Genomic DNA, 19,229 nt, shown 5'->3' on the forward strand with positions numbered 1-19,229 from the left:
CCAAAACAAGCTAAGTAGCACCTTTCAGCACCCCCAACCCAGTAGGTCCACTCACTCACTTCATTTCACTTGCAAGTCTTTGTCAATTCATGTATCGCCACTCTAAGTGCATTCTCTACAAAACACATACATGGGATGAAATCCTGTTTCCTTTCCCCACCTAAACAGACACACACAGAGTTTTACAGCATCGTCATTCTCTGTAAAAGCAGCATCCATCTGTAGCCCACCACCCCAGGCATATCAGTACCATTCTTCCACCAGTCCCCAAATGTGCTCAACACATTCCTCTTACTGACATTTATCCCCAGAACCAACCGTGTCACCTGCCAAAAGATCAGGCTGTGTGTTGGTACCACTACTCCTATCAGACGTAAAATTATGCAGCACTATCCAGCACTTTTCCTAAATAAACCCAAACAGGAACCTGGCAATACCCGGTTCTAAAGGAAAAGCCAATCTGTCAGTCACACAAACTGCACATGTAATGCCAACAAAAACTACACAAATGCACTCCTTTATTTGGTTTTCACTTACATTGGGGAAGTCCAAGTCCAGCTTCTCTTTCTCATCAAACCAGCAGCTTTTGTCATAATCTGGGGCTAAAATGATGGAAAAATATTAGTATCATTGCCTAGCTCTCAGTGTTCTATTTAAATATCTACCTCAAACTGCTACAGAATAATCAAGCCAGGAATTACGTCCGTGGCAAAAATGGTACGCAGTGGGCAGACAAAGTACACTTGTGTACACTTACCATAAATGTAGATCTTAAGAGTTTATTCACTGTTGCAGTTATCACACTTTGGTACTCTGGTTGACTGAGGGCTACCTGCAGGCAGATAAGCAGAGTTTTAGGATTTCCGCATTAGATGCTGTCGACTCTTACACGTCAGATCATCAGGGGTATAAAACATGCAGCAGACTCCATTACATCAGTTTCTTGCCCCAGATGTCAGAAGCCCCCAAAATAGGAAGCAATTACATGGTGTGGAACACCTCCAGTAAAAAAGTAAACACCCTTGCCATAAGATATGGCCAGAAAAGGAGGATAGGTAGAAAGTAAAGAAAATTCAGGGGGCTGGAGGGAGGGTAACCAGGATTGCAACAGTGAATACACTCGGAACATCTACATTTATGGTAAGTGTACACACAACTGTACTAGGTTTGTGTTTCACTGTTGCAGTCATCACACTTGGGATGATCCCAAAGCTGAGGAAGGGTTGAGGCAGTAAAGAAGTATTAGGACTGGCTAGCAGGCTTTGTAAGACTGCTATAGCAAATCCAGCTCTGGATTTATAAAGAGAAAGAGTGGTAATGCTTGGTGAAAGTGTACAGAACTCCAGGTTGCAGCTTCCATGATGTCCCTGGTACGGACTCCCCTGAAAAATGCTGTAGAGATTGAGGTAACCTTAGTGGAATGGGTGCTGATCCTTTGTGAGCTAGGTTTTCCATGGTGTTTGTAGCAGAAATGGATGCAGTGTGCTATTCATTTGGAGATTGTTTGCTTTGTTTGCTTTGAAATGGCCTTGCCCTCTGCCCCTGTAGCAAAGCTGACTAGCAGCTGGTCAGATTTTCTAAAAGGTTCTACCTTGACAGGACTAAACCTAAGCTGTTTGTGCATATCCAAGGAGTGCAGGATCCTTTCCCCTTTATTCTGAGGATTAGGAATAAAGGTTAGTAAATGGATGGATTGGTTTAAAGCCACACTGGATACCACCTTGGGGCATAAATGATGGGTTAATCCCGAGAGAAACCCTGTCCGCATGGAAGATAATGAAGGGTTCCACAGCCATAAGGGCCTGTATCCACTCTTCTTGCTGAAGTGATGGTTAAAAGTAAGGCTGTTTCCCAAGAGAGGAATTTTAACTCTCCTGTAGCAGCAGGCTCAAAAGAGGGAAGCATGAGCTTTATAGTACAAAGTTAAAGTCCCAGGTAGGAAAGGTAGGTCTCCTCAGGGGTCTTACATTGTTACCCTCTGGTCAAACAGTTCGAGAGGAGAGGGGTGGCTCAGTATTGTAATGAGCCGAGATGGCAGAGGCATGAATCTTAATTGATGAGAAAGATTGTCCAACAGAGCTGCTCCACAAAGGCCTATCTAGGATTTAAGGCAAGGCGGGCATGGCTGTCTCCTTTCCCTGCGGCTGGCTCCAAGAACAGCATCTTTTCCACTTTCCTGAACAGGAATTCCTAGTACTAGGCCTCCTGGCCTCAAGGATGACATCCAGCACCTGTTTGCTGATGGATGCTGGTGATGCAGTCAGGGAATAAGCCAGGCTGCTAGGTTCAAGGTTTGCAGCAGAGAGGGGGTCTGATGTGCCAGGGTGGCACTGCTGTTAGACTGCATAGAAGTGGGTACCAGTGCTGGCGTGGCCAGTCTGGTGCAATAAGGATTGCCTTTGGTCTGTCCTGTTTGATCTCGAGTAGTACTTTTGAGAGGGGCAAGGGGGGGGGCATAGATCGACAGGTTTACCCACAAAGGATAAAGCATCCACTTTCCATGCTTGGCTGTGGGGAGTTCTGGTGCAAAATTTGCTCAATTGATGGTTTTGGGTGGAAGCAAAGAGGTCCACCTCTGGTGTCCCCCACCTGTGGATTAGAAGCTTGAATGAGTTGGGTTCCAGTTTCCACTCGTGTGGATCCATTATATTTCTGCTTAATTCATCTGCCAGTGAATTTGGTTTGCTTGGCAGGAATTGAGCTTGCAGGTGCACTCAATTGCTCAAGGCTGTGTTAGACAGTGCCAAGGCTAACCTACAGAATAGGTAGGAATGAGTTCCCCCCTGCTTATGTACCACATAACGGTGGTGTTGTCTGTCTTTATCAAGAGTTGTCCTGGAAGGATAAGGTATTTGAAGGCTGTCAGTGCATTCTGTACAGCTAATTTTTTTTATTGATATCTAGGCTCCATTTGCCTTGAATGCATTTTGCCTGCAATGTGAGCCCCCCATGCATAGTCTGATGCATCTGTTGTCAGGGTTTAGGCAGCAGGGGGTTGTGTGAAAGGAGTCCCTTGTTGTGGTTGCAAGCCTCTGCCCATCAAAGGAACTCTGTCCTTAGGCAAGGAATATTAGGAATCACGGTTTCCAAGAATGTTGACACCAGAAACTTAAGTACCACTGAAGTTCCCTCATATGTAGTCTTGCATATGGAATTAGGAGAATACAGTCTTGCAGTATTTTTCTTGCAGATAGCTGGGTTTGGGTGGCTAGTAATTTGTCAAATAAACCTGCTTTTCTGGAGTGAGGAATGCCATCTGGGAAGTTGTATTCAAGCTTGCTCCCAGGAATACAATCTTTTGGCTGGGTACCAGATGAGATTTCTTTTCTTTGATGGCATACCCCAGAGAAGATAGGAGTCTCTCTACAAATGTCAAGTGCTGAAGTAGCAATTCCTGACTGTCCGCCTGAAATCAGGCAATCGTCCTCCAAGTATGGAGGAATTATATTTCTCTGCCTGCAGTCGCAACGGCTAGAGTTGGGGACTTTGTGAATACCCTGGGCGCTGTTGATGAGCCAAAGGGAAGTACAGAGAACTGAGTGCATAGAGCCTGCCCTGAAACCTAGATATTTCCTGCAAGATTCCCTTATGGGGATGTGCAGATGAGCTTCTTTTAAGTCTAGGGTGACAAGCCAGGAGTCTTTGGCTAGTATAGGAAGCAGCTGTGTGTAACCATTTTGAATTTTGGTACCACCAGGAAGGTGTTGAGAACTGACAGATCCAGAATAGGGCACCAAGGGTTTTCTTTTCTGGGCACCAGGAACAGTCTGGAGTAGAAACCCTGTCCCCTAACAGGTTGAATAGCCCCAATATGGAGAAAAGAAAGTACTTGCTTTTTTGGACCTCTGCCCACTGGTTTGGAGGAAGGTCTGGCACAGACTGGAAGTAGAATCTGTATCCCTGGGATACGTTCAAGACCCATCGGTCCTGGGTAATGTACTCCCAGTTTTTTGCATAGAGGGTGAGCTTTTCTCCTAGGGGTGCAAGCACTTGGGTATGGCTGGGAAGGATGAAGGACAAATTGTGAACTTTCCATAAGAGAGTGGCTTACCACTCCCTATTTTTGAGGTGGGAGTACTCCATTGTTTAGATCTGTGCATACCTGGAGACGGGTTTGGGTTGAGAAGGCCTGGGAGGGACTGGAAAAGGACCTGTTTTTAGGCCAATTCCTTCTGAATCTAGGTGGCTGTACCTGTAAGAAATATTTAACAGTTTGCATAAATTTTGCTTTTTCCTCCATCTTTTTAAGAACTACTTCTGCTCTTGTGCCAAACAATCATTCTTGGTTTAAATGGAGAATCTAGTAATTTTGTTTCGACATGGTCTGGCAAGATTTGTTCCTTCAGCCAAGCACGCCTTCTCAGTGACAGCAGCCCTCCAAGATGCTTCTAAGGCATCAAAACCACACTGCAAAGTACGTTTACCAACTTGGTTTGCAGAATGCATCAACTCCAAGTCTTTATTTTCTGCACAAATCAGGAAACATTTTTTGTTTCATTAGTTCCAAAATATGCCGCTGGTACTTGTGAAACTGGCAATTTAAAGCCCTGATTAAAGAGTTGCAGAGATATATACCTGCTTGCCCAATCTGTCTAAAGCCCTAGAATCCCTGTCCGAAGGGGTAGGGATTTTGGCTACAGTAGCCTTAACACCTTTGGGTCCCTGTGAAATGGTCTCTGGACCCGCAGTAGGATTTTTTGAGAGAGAAATTTGAGAGAGTTAAGTAGTCTGTAGTACCAGTCAGGCTTTCTAGGATCTGGAGGTAGAATATCAGGGTAAGACTTTATTTCATGAAGACATAATCTACAATATCCAGGACAGGGGGTATAGCTAGAGGCCTGTGCTGAGGCATGTCTAAAAATTCCACGAGTCTTTTTGGACTGTGGGTAGTCCTGGCATTCCCAGCGGAAATGCTCTCTTAGGGTATGCAAGGTTTCACTGACAGAAAAGTCCTCTGGAGGGGAAGCAGAGGGAAGGAAATCCACTGCATCTGAATCCTCATAGGTGGATAAGGGTATGTCCTGGTAATCAGAGGGGTCACAGTCATTGGACTCATGGTCTGTAGAATCAGAAGGAAAAGGCTGGCTTCCCCTAATTAAAGTAACAGCCATTTTAAGCATTTGTTTGAGGCATGAGAGCGTAAGAATGCACTTTGGTCGTCTGTTTCCTAGGCGTAGTGCGAACTCTGGGCATGAGAAATTTGGTAGTTTTAGTCAAGTAGTCCGTTTAATACGAACATCAGAAGGTCCGAAGCACCTCAGAAGCCGGTGCCTGCACAGTGGCTCCAGACCCATCCAAGGAAGAGACATCCACAGGTTCCACAGTCTTAGAAGCATCTCACTACTGGACTCCGAATGGGTCTCAGTAAAGGTCTGCGAATCTGTAGAAGCAGGCATCAGGGGCAGTGAAAGCGCCTCACTGAGTACAGACTGGCGACTAGCTTAAATGGAAGCGTCATCGGGAATTTTGGACCTATGCGTTCTGTCTTTAGCCTTACGTTTTTTTCAGAAGATCTGTAGTCTGATGGCTTAACGAAGCCATTTCGAAATATGGAGAACGAGAGCAAGAGTTTAGCGACAAAGATAGCCCCGAAGACGAATAGTTCAGACACTGAACAAGGCACAAAACAGACAGCGAGGAATGTCATGGTCTGGGCCTAAACAGATGATTCAGTAAGAATGAAAATCTATGTGGAGGTATTTGCTTTCCACAGGCAAGACAATTAATTTTTTCTGACATCGGTTAAAGAAGAAAAAAAGGATCCCCAACAGGGTACGTAGCTTTAGAAGACTTGGTTTGAAACTCAAAAATGGAAAGTTTCAGGTAGTGGCCGACCAGCACTTGCAAACTGCTTCGGGCTCTCGCACGGCAAAAATGCTGATGTAATGGCATCGGCTGCATGTTTTATACCCCTGGGGTCATGGAAGAGGCGACAGCATCCAATGCAGAAATAGGAAGACTCAGGTATTCGGGCTGACTGAGGGCTACAGTGAAACACGAAGAACATCATGCATTACAATATTTAAAAAAAAGGAATCTAATCAAAACCTTAACAGACAAGCCTATAACCAACTGGGACTAGGTTAAGAGCAAATGAGTTCCTACTGCTAAGAAGAAATTTCTACACAACGTGTAGAAAAACAAAACCTAAAATATTTTCTGTAGCAAGACTAACACAAAATAAAAAGGCAAAACAAAATAGACTGAAAGAAAGGGGAATAAAATCTCTACCATCCCATCTGAAGCAGGCCTTGGAGTAGTTTGGGTTTTACAACAAGTTCTCTAGACGTTGACAGTTAAAGGCTTCCAGGAAAGTAAATAATGTGGGAAGAAATAGCCAGGGAATTGTTATGGCTAGGCTTGTATAGGGCCCTAGGGCTGATAGCCTAGTACCAACCTATGAACCTTCTTCTGTACCCCCCCCCCTACACACACAATTTATATTAGAGAAGAGTTATCCAAAACTAAGCACATGACAATGCAAGTAGAATTTCACTGGTCACTGAAAATATGCACTGCCTCCATCAGGAACAGCAAGTACTAAAAGTTACAAATCATTCTACGAAGGAATTGTTTTTGTTACAGTCAGAATACTGCATGACAGTACACACTAAAATGATTTTTTGTGGGGGTACAATCAAGACACCTGACTATGACAAAACTGGAAACACAATACATCAAATCCAGCAAAACTTTGAAAGCCTTAGAGCCTAATCTGACATATGATGCAACAGCTCAAACTTCGACAGTACTTCAGACCCAATGTTATCCAATGTACCCCCCCCCGAGCATTTTTTTTTTAAATTTATATATATATATATATATATATATATATATATATATATATAAAGTATTTCGTGCAAATGTGTTAAGACTTCTGTAAAATGAGATTTCCCCTTCAGAGGACAGCTTCCTCCACATGTATATCAGCTAAAGGCCTTGCAAAGTCAGTCAAAATTAAAGTTGGTAAGATAATACTGCTCAATACAGAAGCATTGCACAGTGTCATTCTCGGGGGGGGGGGGGCACAGTATGATTACTACAACAGAAAATAATCCACCCCAATCCCAACAAATGAAGTTTTAAAAAACACTGGTGACTTAAGCCACATTCAAAGTTGCTGTCTGACACAATGTGGCTTTCAGACAGGCAGAATTGACACTGCACTAGTTATCACTGACTTTAGTGCAAAATTTCTATGTTGCTTTTTTTTGGACCCAACACAATACAAACCACCACTTACTATTGGCAAGGTCTGCAGGAGGAGTGTAGTACAAACCCACCCCCCAGGTTACAGAAATAGGATGCTTTACTTGCAGTCTGGGTTTTTGTCGGTTGGCTATCACCTTTACAAATAAAAAGCCAGCAGCAATGAAGTACAAATCACTTGCAATTTTAGTGCAACCTTGTAAAATCAGCTCCAGCAAGGATTTTAATGTTATGTTTGTACTGCATGATTGCTCTGCATAAATAGCAACATAGCACTGGGAAAAGAATTTCTGCTTTAGGGAAAGTGGTTTTCAACACTAGGGTGCTCGGCAAATTAGTATTCACAGGATTCTGTTAAAGCATGAGCCAAGACATTTGCTTTGAGAAACAGTAGTATTGCTTGCTGTTCTGGAAGCTGCGAGTATAACCCCAAGTGAAACACCTTGCATATAGAACGGGCTAAAGTGACCAAGGTGGGAGAAATGCTACATTAGTAAATTCTCTCTCTTATGAAAGAGAAGCCTGGGATTATAACCATTCAGGCTCTCTACTTTTGGCGGGAAAGCCCTCATTAACCCAGCAGAATGAAAACAAACACGTTCTCTCAGACTTGCTTACAGCATGGTTCCAGCATACAAATTACTGCCTACTGGATGGTTATCTGCACTGAATTTTTATGTAAACGTTAAGGCACTGTCAACCCACCTTATTGCACTACTCAGCTGAGCAAATGATTCACATCTCTAACCCTGGAAGCAGTGCAATGCACATATGCCACTTACATCAGTACCTTTACAGCCTTGGGGTGTTTACCGAGAAATGCTTATGAAATATCTCCCACCTTCATAATGCATACCCCACCTAAATGAAGTGCGTAATGGTAGGAATGTTCATGCTCCAAGGATTCTACACTGGCTTTTTTTCCTGTCCTGGCACCAGTGCCTACACCAGGAGTGGACACTATCGTAGGACCTGTGTGCCCAGTCTAATTTTTTGACCAACCCCTTTCCATGACCAAACAGAGTACTTTACTGTCACCTTAGAGGTTTTGTAAAGACAGGATCAAACACATACAGGTACTCACCAAGAACTGAGGACAAATTCAATTTGAACAACTTGCTTCCCCTTGCGGACAACCCTTGTGGTGAAAGTAGTCCACAAAAAACAAAGTGGACTGTTGAAGATAAGAAAATAATCCAGACATAGGGATATGGATATCAAGAATATGAAAGAAAGATACTTGCACAAGAAAATGGTTAAAAGCTACAGATAGCATACTTGATGCACCAGAACAAAAAAAAATTCCTAGGCGAACACACACTGGGCTACATGAAAAGGATGACTAAGGATTGGCAGGGGGACTTGGGTCCCGTCACATTGCAATCCTTGGCAAAGACACACATTTCATGTCTACCTGTAGGCAAGAAGCATACTTTCTTGTTCCTCTTTCATTGCTAGTCAGTAAATACAAAATTTCAATTGTGTAAGTGCTTAAATATTTTACCACCGCACTGTACTCCACAGATCCAAAATGCAGTCTCATCCAGCCTGCCCTTGAGCTGACTGCCCTTACTACAGTTGGCCTTTGGAAACCCCCCAGCCTCATCTGAACAGTAATTCAAACGGAGAAATTTCTCCACTTCGACTGCTAGGCTCAAGTCAGCCCTTTTATCATATTCCTGTTCAAGTAGCACACCACCCAGATGGAATGACCTTCTCCATACTTTTAAAATCTGCCCATCCGAGAGTTCTAGTATACAGACCCTTGCTGCACATTCACTTCATTAGCAGCCCCCAGGTTTCACCAGGCACTAAATACCATGACAAAGTTTACCTCAACGCCTGTTGTCAGCCTGATAACCTCAATGTTCCTGTTACTAAGCAACAACTGCCTCACGCTCACACCCAGTATATCCGCAAACAGAAAAATCTGTTGAAAGAGTTGAAGGTGCAAGTACCTACTTAACCTTGAAGGCTAACCTCTCATCAAAGAATGCAGACTATACCCAGCATGTTGCCAGCTTTGACACTCTTCATACAGCCACACCCACCACGTCCTAGATAAGCCACCTTAGAGGCATTTAAACAGACTGAAGACACAGAAAATGCAACCTGGCAAAAAGGAATAACTTACAGGCTGAAGCCCTTAAGGCAGCAATGGCAAGACAGAACATCTGGTACCACTTACCAGGTTGAGCAGAGATTGAGACAGTTGGCTATCTTTCAGGTGTCAGGAACTGCAGTATCACTAGGGCACTCGCATCCCTTCACCTCACGTACATGTATGACATGGTCATTGGGAACATGGGAGTGTGACTAAAGACATGCCTCCTTGGATCATACAGAGAACACAATAGCGTTATCAGAATAAGCACTTGAAATTACTGCGAAACTAATAGAGTGGTATCCTATCACCACCAAGAATGATGCCATAACATTATTGCCCTAGCTAGTCATTGAAGAAGCCATCTCACCTTCAGACTCTTAAGCGACAAAGTCCTTGAACTTCTCCATATTCTTTTCTTAGTAAGTAGAACTCTGTCTCATCACAGAAAGCTACCATATCCTCCCTCCAAGTCAACTACTTCCCATGAAGCATATATAAAAAAAGACGCTTCTAATGAGCCTATTCTTCACTTGGGAAACTTCACCTATCCCTTCATTAACTGGGAGAACTACACCACTTCCGATGCACACATGTTCCTGGACTTCATTAATACTAGCTCCCTAGACCAAAAGGCTCAAGTCCCAGTTAGGGGGTTCTCACCAATATGCTCAAACACCTATAGTTACCACACCACTATTCAAAACAGGACCTTCAGCAGCACCGAAAAGGGTAAAACCTGACTCTCCACATAATCCTTCTATCGTTATGTACCATTTCAAAGCAAACCTAATACTGCAAACTGAAGGCCTGATGAAATTTAAAGGGTCCTGCTCTACTTCGGAACATTTCACACCCTGCTACACTTGTGAATAATTTCTATGCTTACCTCAAAGCATGCATCAAGACATCTATCCCCACAAAAACAGGAATACAATGTCAAATTCAGGACTATACCTCTATGGTGGAATCTTACAATAAAACTTTTAAGAGGAAGAAACTCATCCCATAAAAGCAAACTTTATACCCCATCATCTAGCCAGAACTCAAAATCAAAGAACTTAATCAAATACTAAATTGAGAATTGCTCAGTAAGGACAACTACAAAGACTTCTTCAGCTGTGTCAGAAGCCTTGAGAAAACTGCCCAGCAATGCAGAGTTAATGTACATAATACTTGCTCCACCCAAGGACACATCCAACATAGCAGCAAACAAGTTTAGCCCCAACTTTACTCCCATCTTCCCCTAATGTTCCACAACATATTCGTATGCACACAACACCTCTTCTGATCACCTCCAAGCAGGTCCTAAATGCTCTCTCCAAAACCAAACATTTGCTCCATGGGTCTTGATAATACGCCAGGCTATTCTGTCAGCACCAGACAATGCCTGTTCAACCTCGACCCCTTCACTAGATTAGTGCTGATGGAATGCAGAACTGCGGTAGTCAAGTCTGCTCCAAGAAACTATAGCCCAATAAGCCTCAGGACTCATCTGCAATGGAATACGTGATTATGGGACTTGGGCAAACATGTTCTGGACCAAAGTCAATTCGGGCGTGTTAAAAAGAGTTTGTCGCCTGAACCTGGTGGGCTTCTTTGAACACGTTACTGACTCAGTCAGAAAATCTGTTCACACTGCCTGCCTGGACTTGACCAATACCCTCTATCACAATCTCATATTGACATTATCAACAAGCTAATCAAACTAAATGTAAAGCCCACATTACCATCTGGATAGCAAAATGGTTAACCGACAAATACAAATCTGTTGGTGGAAGAGACATGCCCCCTCCAGAAAGAGTAGTTACCTCTGGTGTGCCCCAGAGATAAGGTCTATGGTCACTTATTTGGTATGGGCTGACATCAAGGACCTGTGGCTGAAAGTGGTGTCATTAACAGCCCACTAGAGTTCCAAGTTGTTCAGGAAAGACTAATAGACACCAATAAGTGGTATCTGAACCACACTATAAAACTAAAATGCAAGAAATGCAGCACTGTCTACTTAACCAAAACTGAGCACCCATGCACATTCCACATAGGCGACACCCTTTTGAAAGGGGACTTTACCATTAGGAACTTGGATGCGTTCACTGACAAACTATCCTTTGATCACCATGTATCTACTATTAAGAAATCTTTTCATTTTGTTGTACTATTCACAGAGAACTTTTCAGATCTTCTACTCCATCTGCACCACAACACAGTATAAATGGCACCTTTTGCATGCATCTAAATATATGACCCAGCCTGAGACCAGAGTTTCCTCAGCAAGACAAGGGCATGTCTTCCTTGAGCTACCCAGACCACCTTAAACGCACCACACATCTCTCCTACACACTTGTGAAGTGACCAGTCTAGCGTACAGTCAGAGGATCCAGTCCTGTGCGACCTGCACATCCACAAAAGTAACAGCACCTGCTCAAGAGACCTCCACCAAAATGTAAATATGATCTCATGACAAAATAGAGATACATTCCAGAGACACCCCCTCCCCTTATGGGATACACTTCCTTTGAATTTACACAAAGTAGCTTCCTGACCCTCAAGGCATAGCATAACCTGGATGAATAGATGGTCAACTGCATACTCAAAAATGCGAAAGTACACGCAAACAAGCAAACATTCCCAAACCTCACAAATAACCCAACTCGATTCTGTACAACATCAATGTATCTGCCCCTATAGGAGAGGAAAATGCACACAAGCAGAAGAGTCCAAGCGCATCCATTATGGTTCTGATCCATTTAGTGTTCTCATTACATACTTCACTAGTGGATTAAACATATTTTTTAGGAAGGAAACAAACTTTCCCCCAAGGATGGAAAAGGTATTGCTCTGGTAGGCCATGCGGTCTCGGATTTCCCTGTACTGCGTCTGCATCAAAATACTGAAAACTATTACTGGATACACAGCTCTCACAGTACAGGTATTCTAATTCTATTACCAATTCACGGTTAATAATCCAGTGGAACAAAATGACACACATTAACAAGTACTGCATAAAACCTATCAGAACAAGTTCATAGGTATATAACTTGGCTAATGACCACTGGGGCCTTTATAAGCCTGGCCATGCAACCCAAACATATTCTGCCTTCGCAGTTGTTTTAAAAGGTGTATGCTAGTTACAGCACAATTTAACTGCTGCCCCAGTCCAGAAACATAGGTGTTAGACTACAGGTAAATTCCCATTAAGTACTACATAACCCCACCAAAAGTAATTATGACAACACATACCTCTGCCACAATCAGAAAAATATACTACCTATGCAGATCAAGCACCATGTCAACACACATTTCAGTGATTAGTGTGATACAAGATACACATGACTAGCATATTATATTTTAATACAATGTTCCAGAACTTGTCGTATTAGTAAAGAACTTGTGTTGTATTAGTAAAGTCAGTTACTGCAGTACGACTTTTAATAACTAGCTAAATAAATTCTGAACTGCACCACAATACACCCATATGTTCAGAAGTCCGAGTTGCTGGTCTTCAAAAGGATGCAGTTTTCTACATCCCATATACAAATATATAGGTGGGTAAAGATGGCGTGAGATTGCCTTTGTTACTGCTGTATGCTAATAATCTGGTAAAAGCAGTGAACAGAGTTTTGGTCAAAGAGGTAGATGTAGTAATTGGAATGAGCAAGTAAGCAAAAAGTTTTTATGTGAAAGGGTAAGGTGATGAGTTGGTAAAAAAATTCTGCATGAAAAAATGTGCTTTAAATCATGTCTGCTGTAACTTAAGAAAATCTGTATGTTAAACATATATTAGGAAAACTGATATACATGAGAATTTATATCTCTATGAAAATAAATAGTTGCAATTTTTTTTTTTTGGTGGGGTCCTAAAATTAAGCCTATTAAAAAAAAGGAGGTGGTGAGGCTTTACAATCGTACCCAATGCTCACTTCACTGCAGCTTTAAGTACTAAAAGCATACAGTAGGCTTCAACATATACCGATGCCTCACCTGGTATGGGGAATAGAGTGCAAAAAGGTTTACTATCAATATTGCAAATGGCAAAAAGATTTCCGTTTGTAATATCGAAGTAAACCATCGAATCCAGAATCATGACCACTTCACAATGTCAACCCAAATGAGACATTTGAGTAGACACTGTCACCGAAAACATCACGTGATAACAGCATAGGAGCTGATGCAAATCAAACTGCTAAACAACAGGTCACGTTTTTGCAGGGGGGGGCAAGCCCCCTGCTACTAATATATTCCAACTCAAGAGATCGCACTACAGTGGTGGTATGGATGAATTTCGTGTCCCCACTGTACCGCGATCTCCGTACATATAGTCAAAACACACCTGTGCAAATGCACTACTGCATTCGCACAAGTTTGTTAGACTATCCCATACACTATTTTGTGCAAGACATTCTAATTTTCGGCAGCATATGTGCCGAAAGAATGTAGTTAGCAGAAACGATAGTCGATTGTCTTTTGGCTTTTCCTGGTTAGGGGTCGCCACAGCGGAACTCCGGTCTGCTAATGATTGGCATTTTTTTTATGGGTTCGAGTTGCCAGCCAGACTCCCAACCTCCAACGAAGGCACGCCCATTCGACCGCGGGGAGGACATGCAGACTCCACACAGAAGGCACTCCCAACCCAAGCAGACAATCAAACGGGAGAACCTCTTGCTGTGAGGCAACAACGCTACTGCTGCACACAGCACAAAAGACATTAAATCTGTATAAAAAAAAATCCACCAATCTATGGCTGGGGTCAAATTGCTTCTTTCTACTGGAGTGCTTGTGCCCACTTTCTAAACATGGACTACTATAGCTGGAAGATGATCCACCACTCTCTCAAGATGGTACATTAATGACAATCTTAATCAATGGACAATTCAGTCTGAAGTGGGATACTTGCTAGAATTTTGTAGCTGTGACATCATAGCATCTTGCTCCCATTTTACCAACACCTACTTTTACCGACATAATTGTCTATTTCCGATGAAACTATCAGACAAACATCTACATCCCACAGAGAGGCCAAGTGCTTACTTATTCTTAGCAGCCAGTGGGGCAACAGACAGGCACTAGTTGCATGTTATTTCCATACTCCGGAAGCCTGAAGGTAGGGCAACAATGTAGTTCCCAGAATACTGTTATATGCCTTTTTTATGGGGGGGGGGGGGGTGGTAAAGGCTCTCCCTGTGCCGTGTCTTGTGTATTAGTTCCACCCTCAGTAAAAAGGGAGGTGGGTTGCAACATTTACAGCCGTTTGTGTAGTCTATGAGGAAAAGGACAACTTTACATTAAACATTTTGGTTTGTACACAGTTTCTGAAAATGCATTTAAAAACAGTTAAAATAAGAATAAAAAAATTAAGCCAAAGTTTACAAATGTAAGCAAAACACAAGTTACAAAATATACCTTCTCCACAACTATAAAGTTTTTCCTCATAGGCTGTCCCGGTATATTCCGAAAGTAGACGGATTGGCTGGGCCAGCTAAAAGAGACCAAAAACGGTAATTAACATCAAAATAACCACCTTACTTAACTGCACCTGTTCAAAAGTGCAATTTAAAGTTAAATACTGATCAAAATGATAAAGGCCATCAATGCGGTTTAGGTCTGATTCTCTTCAAAAGAGAAAGCCTAACCTGAGCAAAATAAAAATCTTGGTCAAGCAAAGCACACTCAATCTGCAATTCCCATGGCCCCTTTCCCCAATATAAACCCAATTCTACAAAGACAGCTCCCTAAAGACCCACAAAAACAAAAGAGACAAGCAAAAATAAAGGTCATCCTATTCTACAGAGGAACTCCTTCCCATTTAAGAGAAAGGAAACCACTGAAATGTTTCAATGCAAGTCACTAAAGATTCTAACCAGAAAGCAGTGACAGGACTACCTCCAAGATAAAGAGCTGATCCACCAAGATAAGGTGCTGAACCTTCAAAAGACTTCTTTGCCCGATTAATTGCTGGTCCTGCCACCACTCCTTAGAATGCTGATCAAATAATCTACCACCCAGCATACTCATTACCAAAGAACAGCTTTTTTATTCACACAGGTATCCATGACCCTTACTGCTCAACAAAACAAGTGAATTGCTAAGTTTTCACTTTCAAGGCAAATCTCCCATGGATTTAACTGCATCCATTAGGAGGAGGTGTACAACTCACTGGATCAGAGAAATATCACAGCTTCCACAACAGTGATTAGCCCCCAATGAATACACATGAAACAAGTGTGGGCAGTAAATGAGGGACAGCTGCAGCCAGTCATAATTACTGCCTTCAGAACACTACCATAAACAGTATAAACACCACTCCAGCAGTGCACCACAACTCAGTCTATTTTATCACATCTGATAAAGCCAGTCTTTCCTCTACCTCATATCAGTATGGATGTAGTCTTTCCTCTACCTCATATCAGTATGGATATATTCTTGAGCCATCTCCAGTACACACAAGCTAGTCACCACACATGTATACATACACATATATTATTCGTAAAAAGTCTACTGCCAGTCATTAGCGGACCTATTCAGTCATCCATTTTAACAAAGTGGATAAGCTTGCCTTACATCTCTTCCCAGCCATCCCAGTTTGAAAGCCCTGTGCATTAGAGATTCAGTATAAGCCACTTGTTTAAGCACCCCCAGGAAATGGAAGCAGTAATCTACTAAACATCTCAATACTACCAACTGACACATACGGTAGTTTCCACAAACGAGATCTCTGCACTATTTATTTTACATTTGTTAACCGGGGATGTCTGAGCCGAAAAAGTCCTTTTTCAGCAGAGGCCCGGGAGAAAAGCTCCACATAGAAAAATTACAGATACATTTAGACATGATCAGTATACACACAAATCACAAAAGACATGTTTTTACAGTGGTATGCAGCACTAGACATTCAAGCTACAACACACTATACTACAAGATGCTATTTTACAGTGTAGGGGTCCGAATGGAGAGATGAAGTCAGCAAGCAAAGTAGTAGTAGCAGTGCTGAAACTGAACTCCTCAAGTCTTGGCGAGTACCTTAACAATGTGGACCTGTTTTTTCAGAAAATCTCAAGGTGACACCGATATATAGGCTGTATTTGTATAGCCTATATCATGGACAGGTACGTCAAAGCTGGATGCACGAGACCCAGGATAAGAAAGTGCCCAATCCTGGTAGGCTCACTGGTGCCAGAACAGGGAAAAAAATTAGAGAGTGTAGAATCCTCAAAAACCAGAAACATTCCTAAATGGGGGCAGGGCCAGGCCAGGCCCAGGGGGAGGATGGCCCCCATGTCGTAGAAGGAAGTAGCAGTCCACAGAAATCACAAAAACTGATAGGCGACAGAGTGGACTATTCAGGATAAGAAAGAAATTATGTATCGTTACTATTATGCAAAAAGCTCAGAATTTCCAGACACAAGATGTACAAAAAGATTGAGACAAGTTACAGGAAAGAAAAATACCTACTCAAGAAAAACTGAAGCTTCAAATAGAAATCCGGGGTCATTGATCTGTTTGGAAAAAGCATCTGAATTATGGAAATAAAACCTAGATATTTTTGAAAAGCATAAAAAATATATGGACATGGGAAAGAGATTGGATATTGTGCAATACTTATGCAAAGGTGAAAGCCAAATTAAACATAAAAAAAGATATTCGAAAAGAAATACAAGGAAAGACACCCAGATATGGAAAATTTCACAATAAATAAAATATCACAAAGAGGGAATGTAGAAAATAAGATTAGTAAAATAGAAGTTAAAAAAAAAAAAAGTTGAAGTTATGGAATGCCTGCAACGTGAAGGATTTGATGTAGAAGGTCTAACACGAGTTAGATCACAGCATGATGGAACAAGTCCCCAAAGTAAGGAGAGACAGGAAGATCAGGAGACATTTGAAAAAGAAATATGGACATGGGAAAGAAAGATTTAATATGGTATAATATCTATGCAAAGGAGAAAACAGAACTAAGCAATACAAAAAGAGCACCAAAGATATTTGGAGAGAAACACAGGCAAAGGAATCCAGACATGAAAAACTAATACAAAAAAATAAATAAATAAATATGAGAGAGGAAAAGTAGGAAAGATCAGTAATGGAGAAGTTAAAGAAATAGAAACTGAGGTCATGAAGTACCTACAAAGTGAAGGACTCTAGAAAATCTAATTCAGGAAGCACCACAACAGGACACAGTAATGGAATTACAGTTACGTACTTACCATAACTTGTCATCTGTAGTCCCCATTCAAAGATGGCATACTCGGAACACAGCTTAGCTCAAGCTCCTACCATCCCATAATGCTCTGCTGCCCTACAGTCCCTCAGAGTTTGCATAAGGAAGGGACAAAACAGAACCGCCAAAATGAAACCAATCATCCAGGAAGGGGGCTGGAGGGTGGGATCATGATGAATGGTGACTACAGGTAACACAGATGCCAAGTTATGGTAAGTACATAACTATAAATCTGATATCTAGTCACAATTCCTCACATTTGGGTCAAAGTCCCCAGCTACGTAAATCCTGGGAGGTCTCAAGGAAGGACATGCCAAAGAACCGTGGAGCCAAATTAAGCCTTTCCTCTGGAAAACAAATCCAACTTATAGTGATAAGTGCGGGGAGAAGACCAGGTTGCTGCTGCACAAATGTCATCTAAAGATTAATTATCTGAAAAGGCAGTGGAAGTAGAGACTGCCCTGGTAGAATGAGCCCTCACTGGTGTAGCTAAGGAATACTTTCTACATTGCGAAATCCAATGGGAAACAGTGAATTTCGAAATACCCCTGCCCTTGCTATTCAAAGAGAAGGTGACAAATAAGTTGGTTTGAATGCCTAAATTCTCGCATCCTACGTAAATAAAATCGAAGTTGACGAATGTCCAATGTGTGCAGAATACATTCCCCTTTATTGGAATAGTTAGGGAAAAATAATGGTAGATGAATACATTGATTGAGATTCGCTGGTAAGGCCACTTTAGGCATGAAGGATGGATCTGGTTTTAGAGACAACCTGTCCTTGTGGAAAATTAAGTAAGGCAGCTTGATAGTAAGAGCTTGCAACTCCCAAACTCTGTTTGCCAAAGTTATTGCCACTAAAAAGGCAGTCTTCCAGGAAAAATTTTATATCACGCGATGCCGTTGGTTCAAAGGGTGTTTTTTTTTTTTCAAAGCCCACAGGACCCAAAGTCCAAATCCCATGGGGAAGAAGGGGGTTTTTACAGGAGGCCGTAACAGGAAAAAAAAAACCTTTAAAAAGGCCTTACAGAGGCGTGTAGAAAAGGCAGAATCACCACAAAAGGTGAAAATTCAAAATTGCTGCGAACTGTAATGACAGTGGAAAAACTAGCTCCTTCCTTAGAGAGGTCAAAGAGAAGCATTTCGGAAATAGGGGTGGAGAAGGGATAACTTATAGTCGCCCAAAACAAAAGCCTCTTCCATTTACTGGCGTAAACTTTCCTAGTAGATTACCTCTGAGAAGCAAGAATAATCTCCTTTATGGGTGAAGCTAGCCTGGACTTAGCCAAAAATCACTGGAAGTGGACATACCACATTGTCAGATGTACGGTTTGAAGGTTCGGGTGCGGTATAAGATGAGATAGCAGATCCATAACTGGATTGAGCACCCAGGGTAAATGCTTCAAATGAGATCATAGGAGGGGGAACCACACCTGCCGAGGCTAAGAGGGGGAACCACACCTGCCAAGGCTAAAAGGGAGCAATGAGGATCAGTTGACTTGAGGCGTCTGGCTTTCTGAAGTACTCTGGGAATTAGAGTTAATGGAGGAAAGGCATACAGGAGTCCCAAAGGCCAATCATGGCATCTGTGGTTGAGAAGAGATGCAAACAGATTGCAGCTTGGATAACCCCACCGACGGAAGATCCGTTGAGCCACCACTGGATTCATGGACCACTCGTGAGGAGTCAATATAGCCCTGCT

At 42.3% G+C, this 19,229-nt stretch overlaps 1 protein-coding gene across 1 annotated transcript in view; it reads right to left on the reverse strand.

Annotated features, from left to right (window-relative positions):
• LOC122806378 (glutathione S-transferase Mu 3-like) overlaps window positions 1-19,229 on the reverse strand; it is a 294,186-nt gene that overhangs the window by 236,812 nt on the left and 38,145 nt on the right. Inside the window, exons 2-3 of the mRNA XM_044076732.1 lie at window positions 14,714-14,789; window positions 538-602 (exon numbers count right to left, since the gene is read on the reverse strand). Coding sequence (XP_043932667.1) covers window positions 538-602; window positions 14,714-14,789 — 141 coding nt within the window. The remainder of the gene's footprint in view (window positions 1-537; window positions 603-14,713; window positions 14,790-19,229) is intronic.

This window comes from Protopterus annectens, chromosome 7.part0 (assembly GCF_019279795.1).
Source record: "Protopterus annectens isolate FY-2018-M chromosome 7.part0, PAN1.0, whole genome shotgun sequence".
Lineage (NCBI taxonomy): Eukaryota > Metazoa > Chordata > Ceratodontiformes > Protopteridae > Protopterus > Protopterus annectens.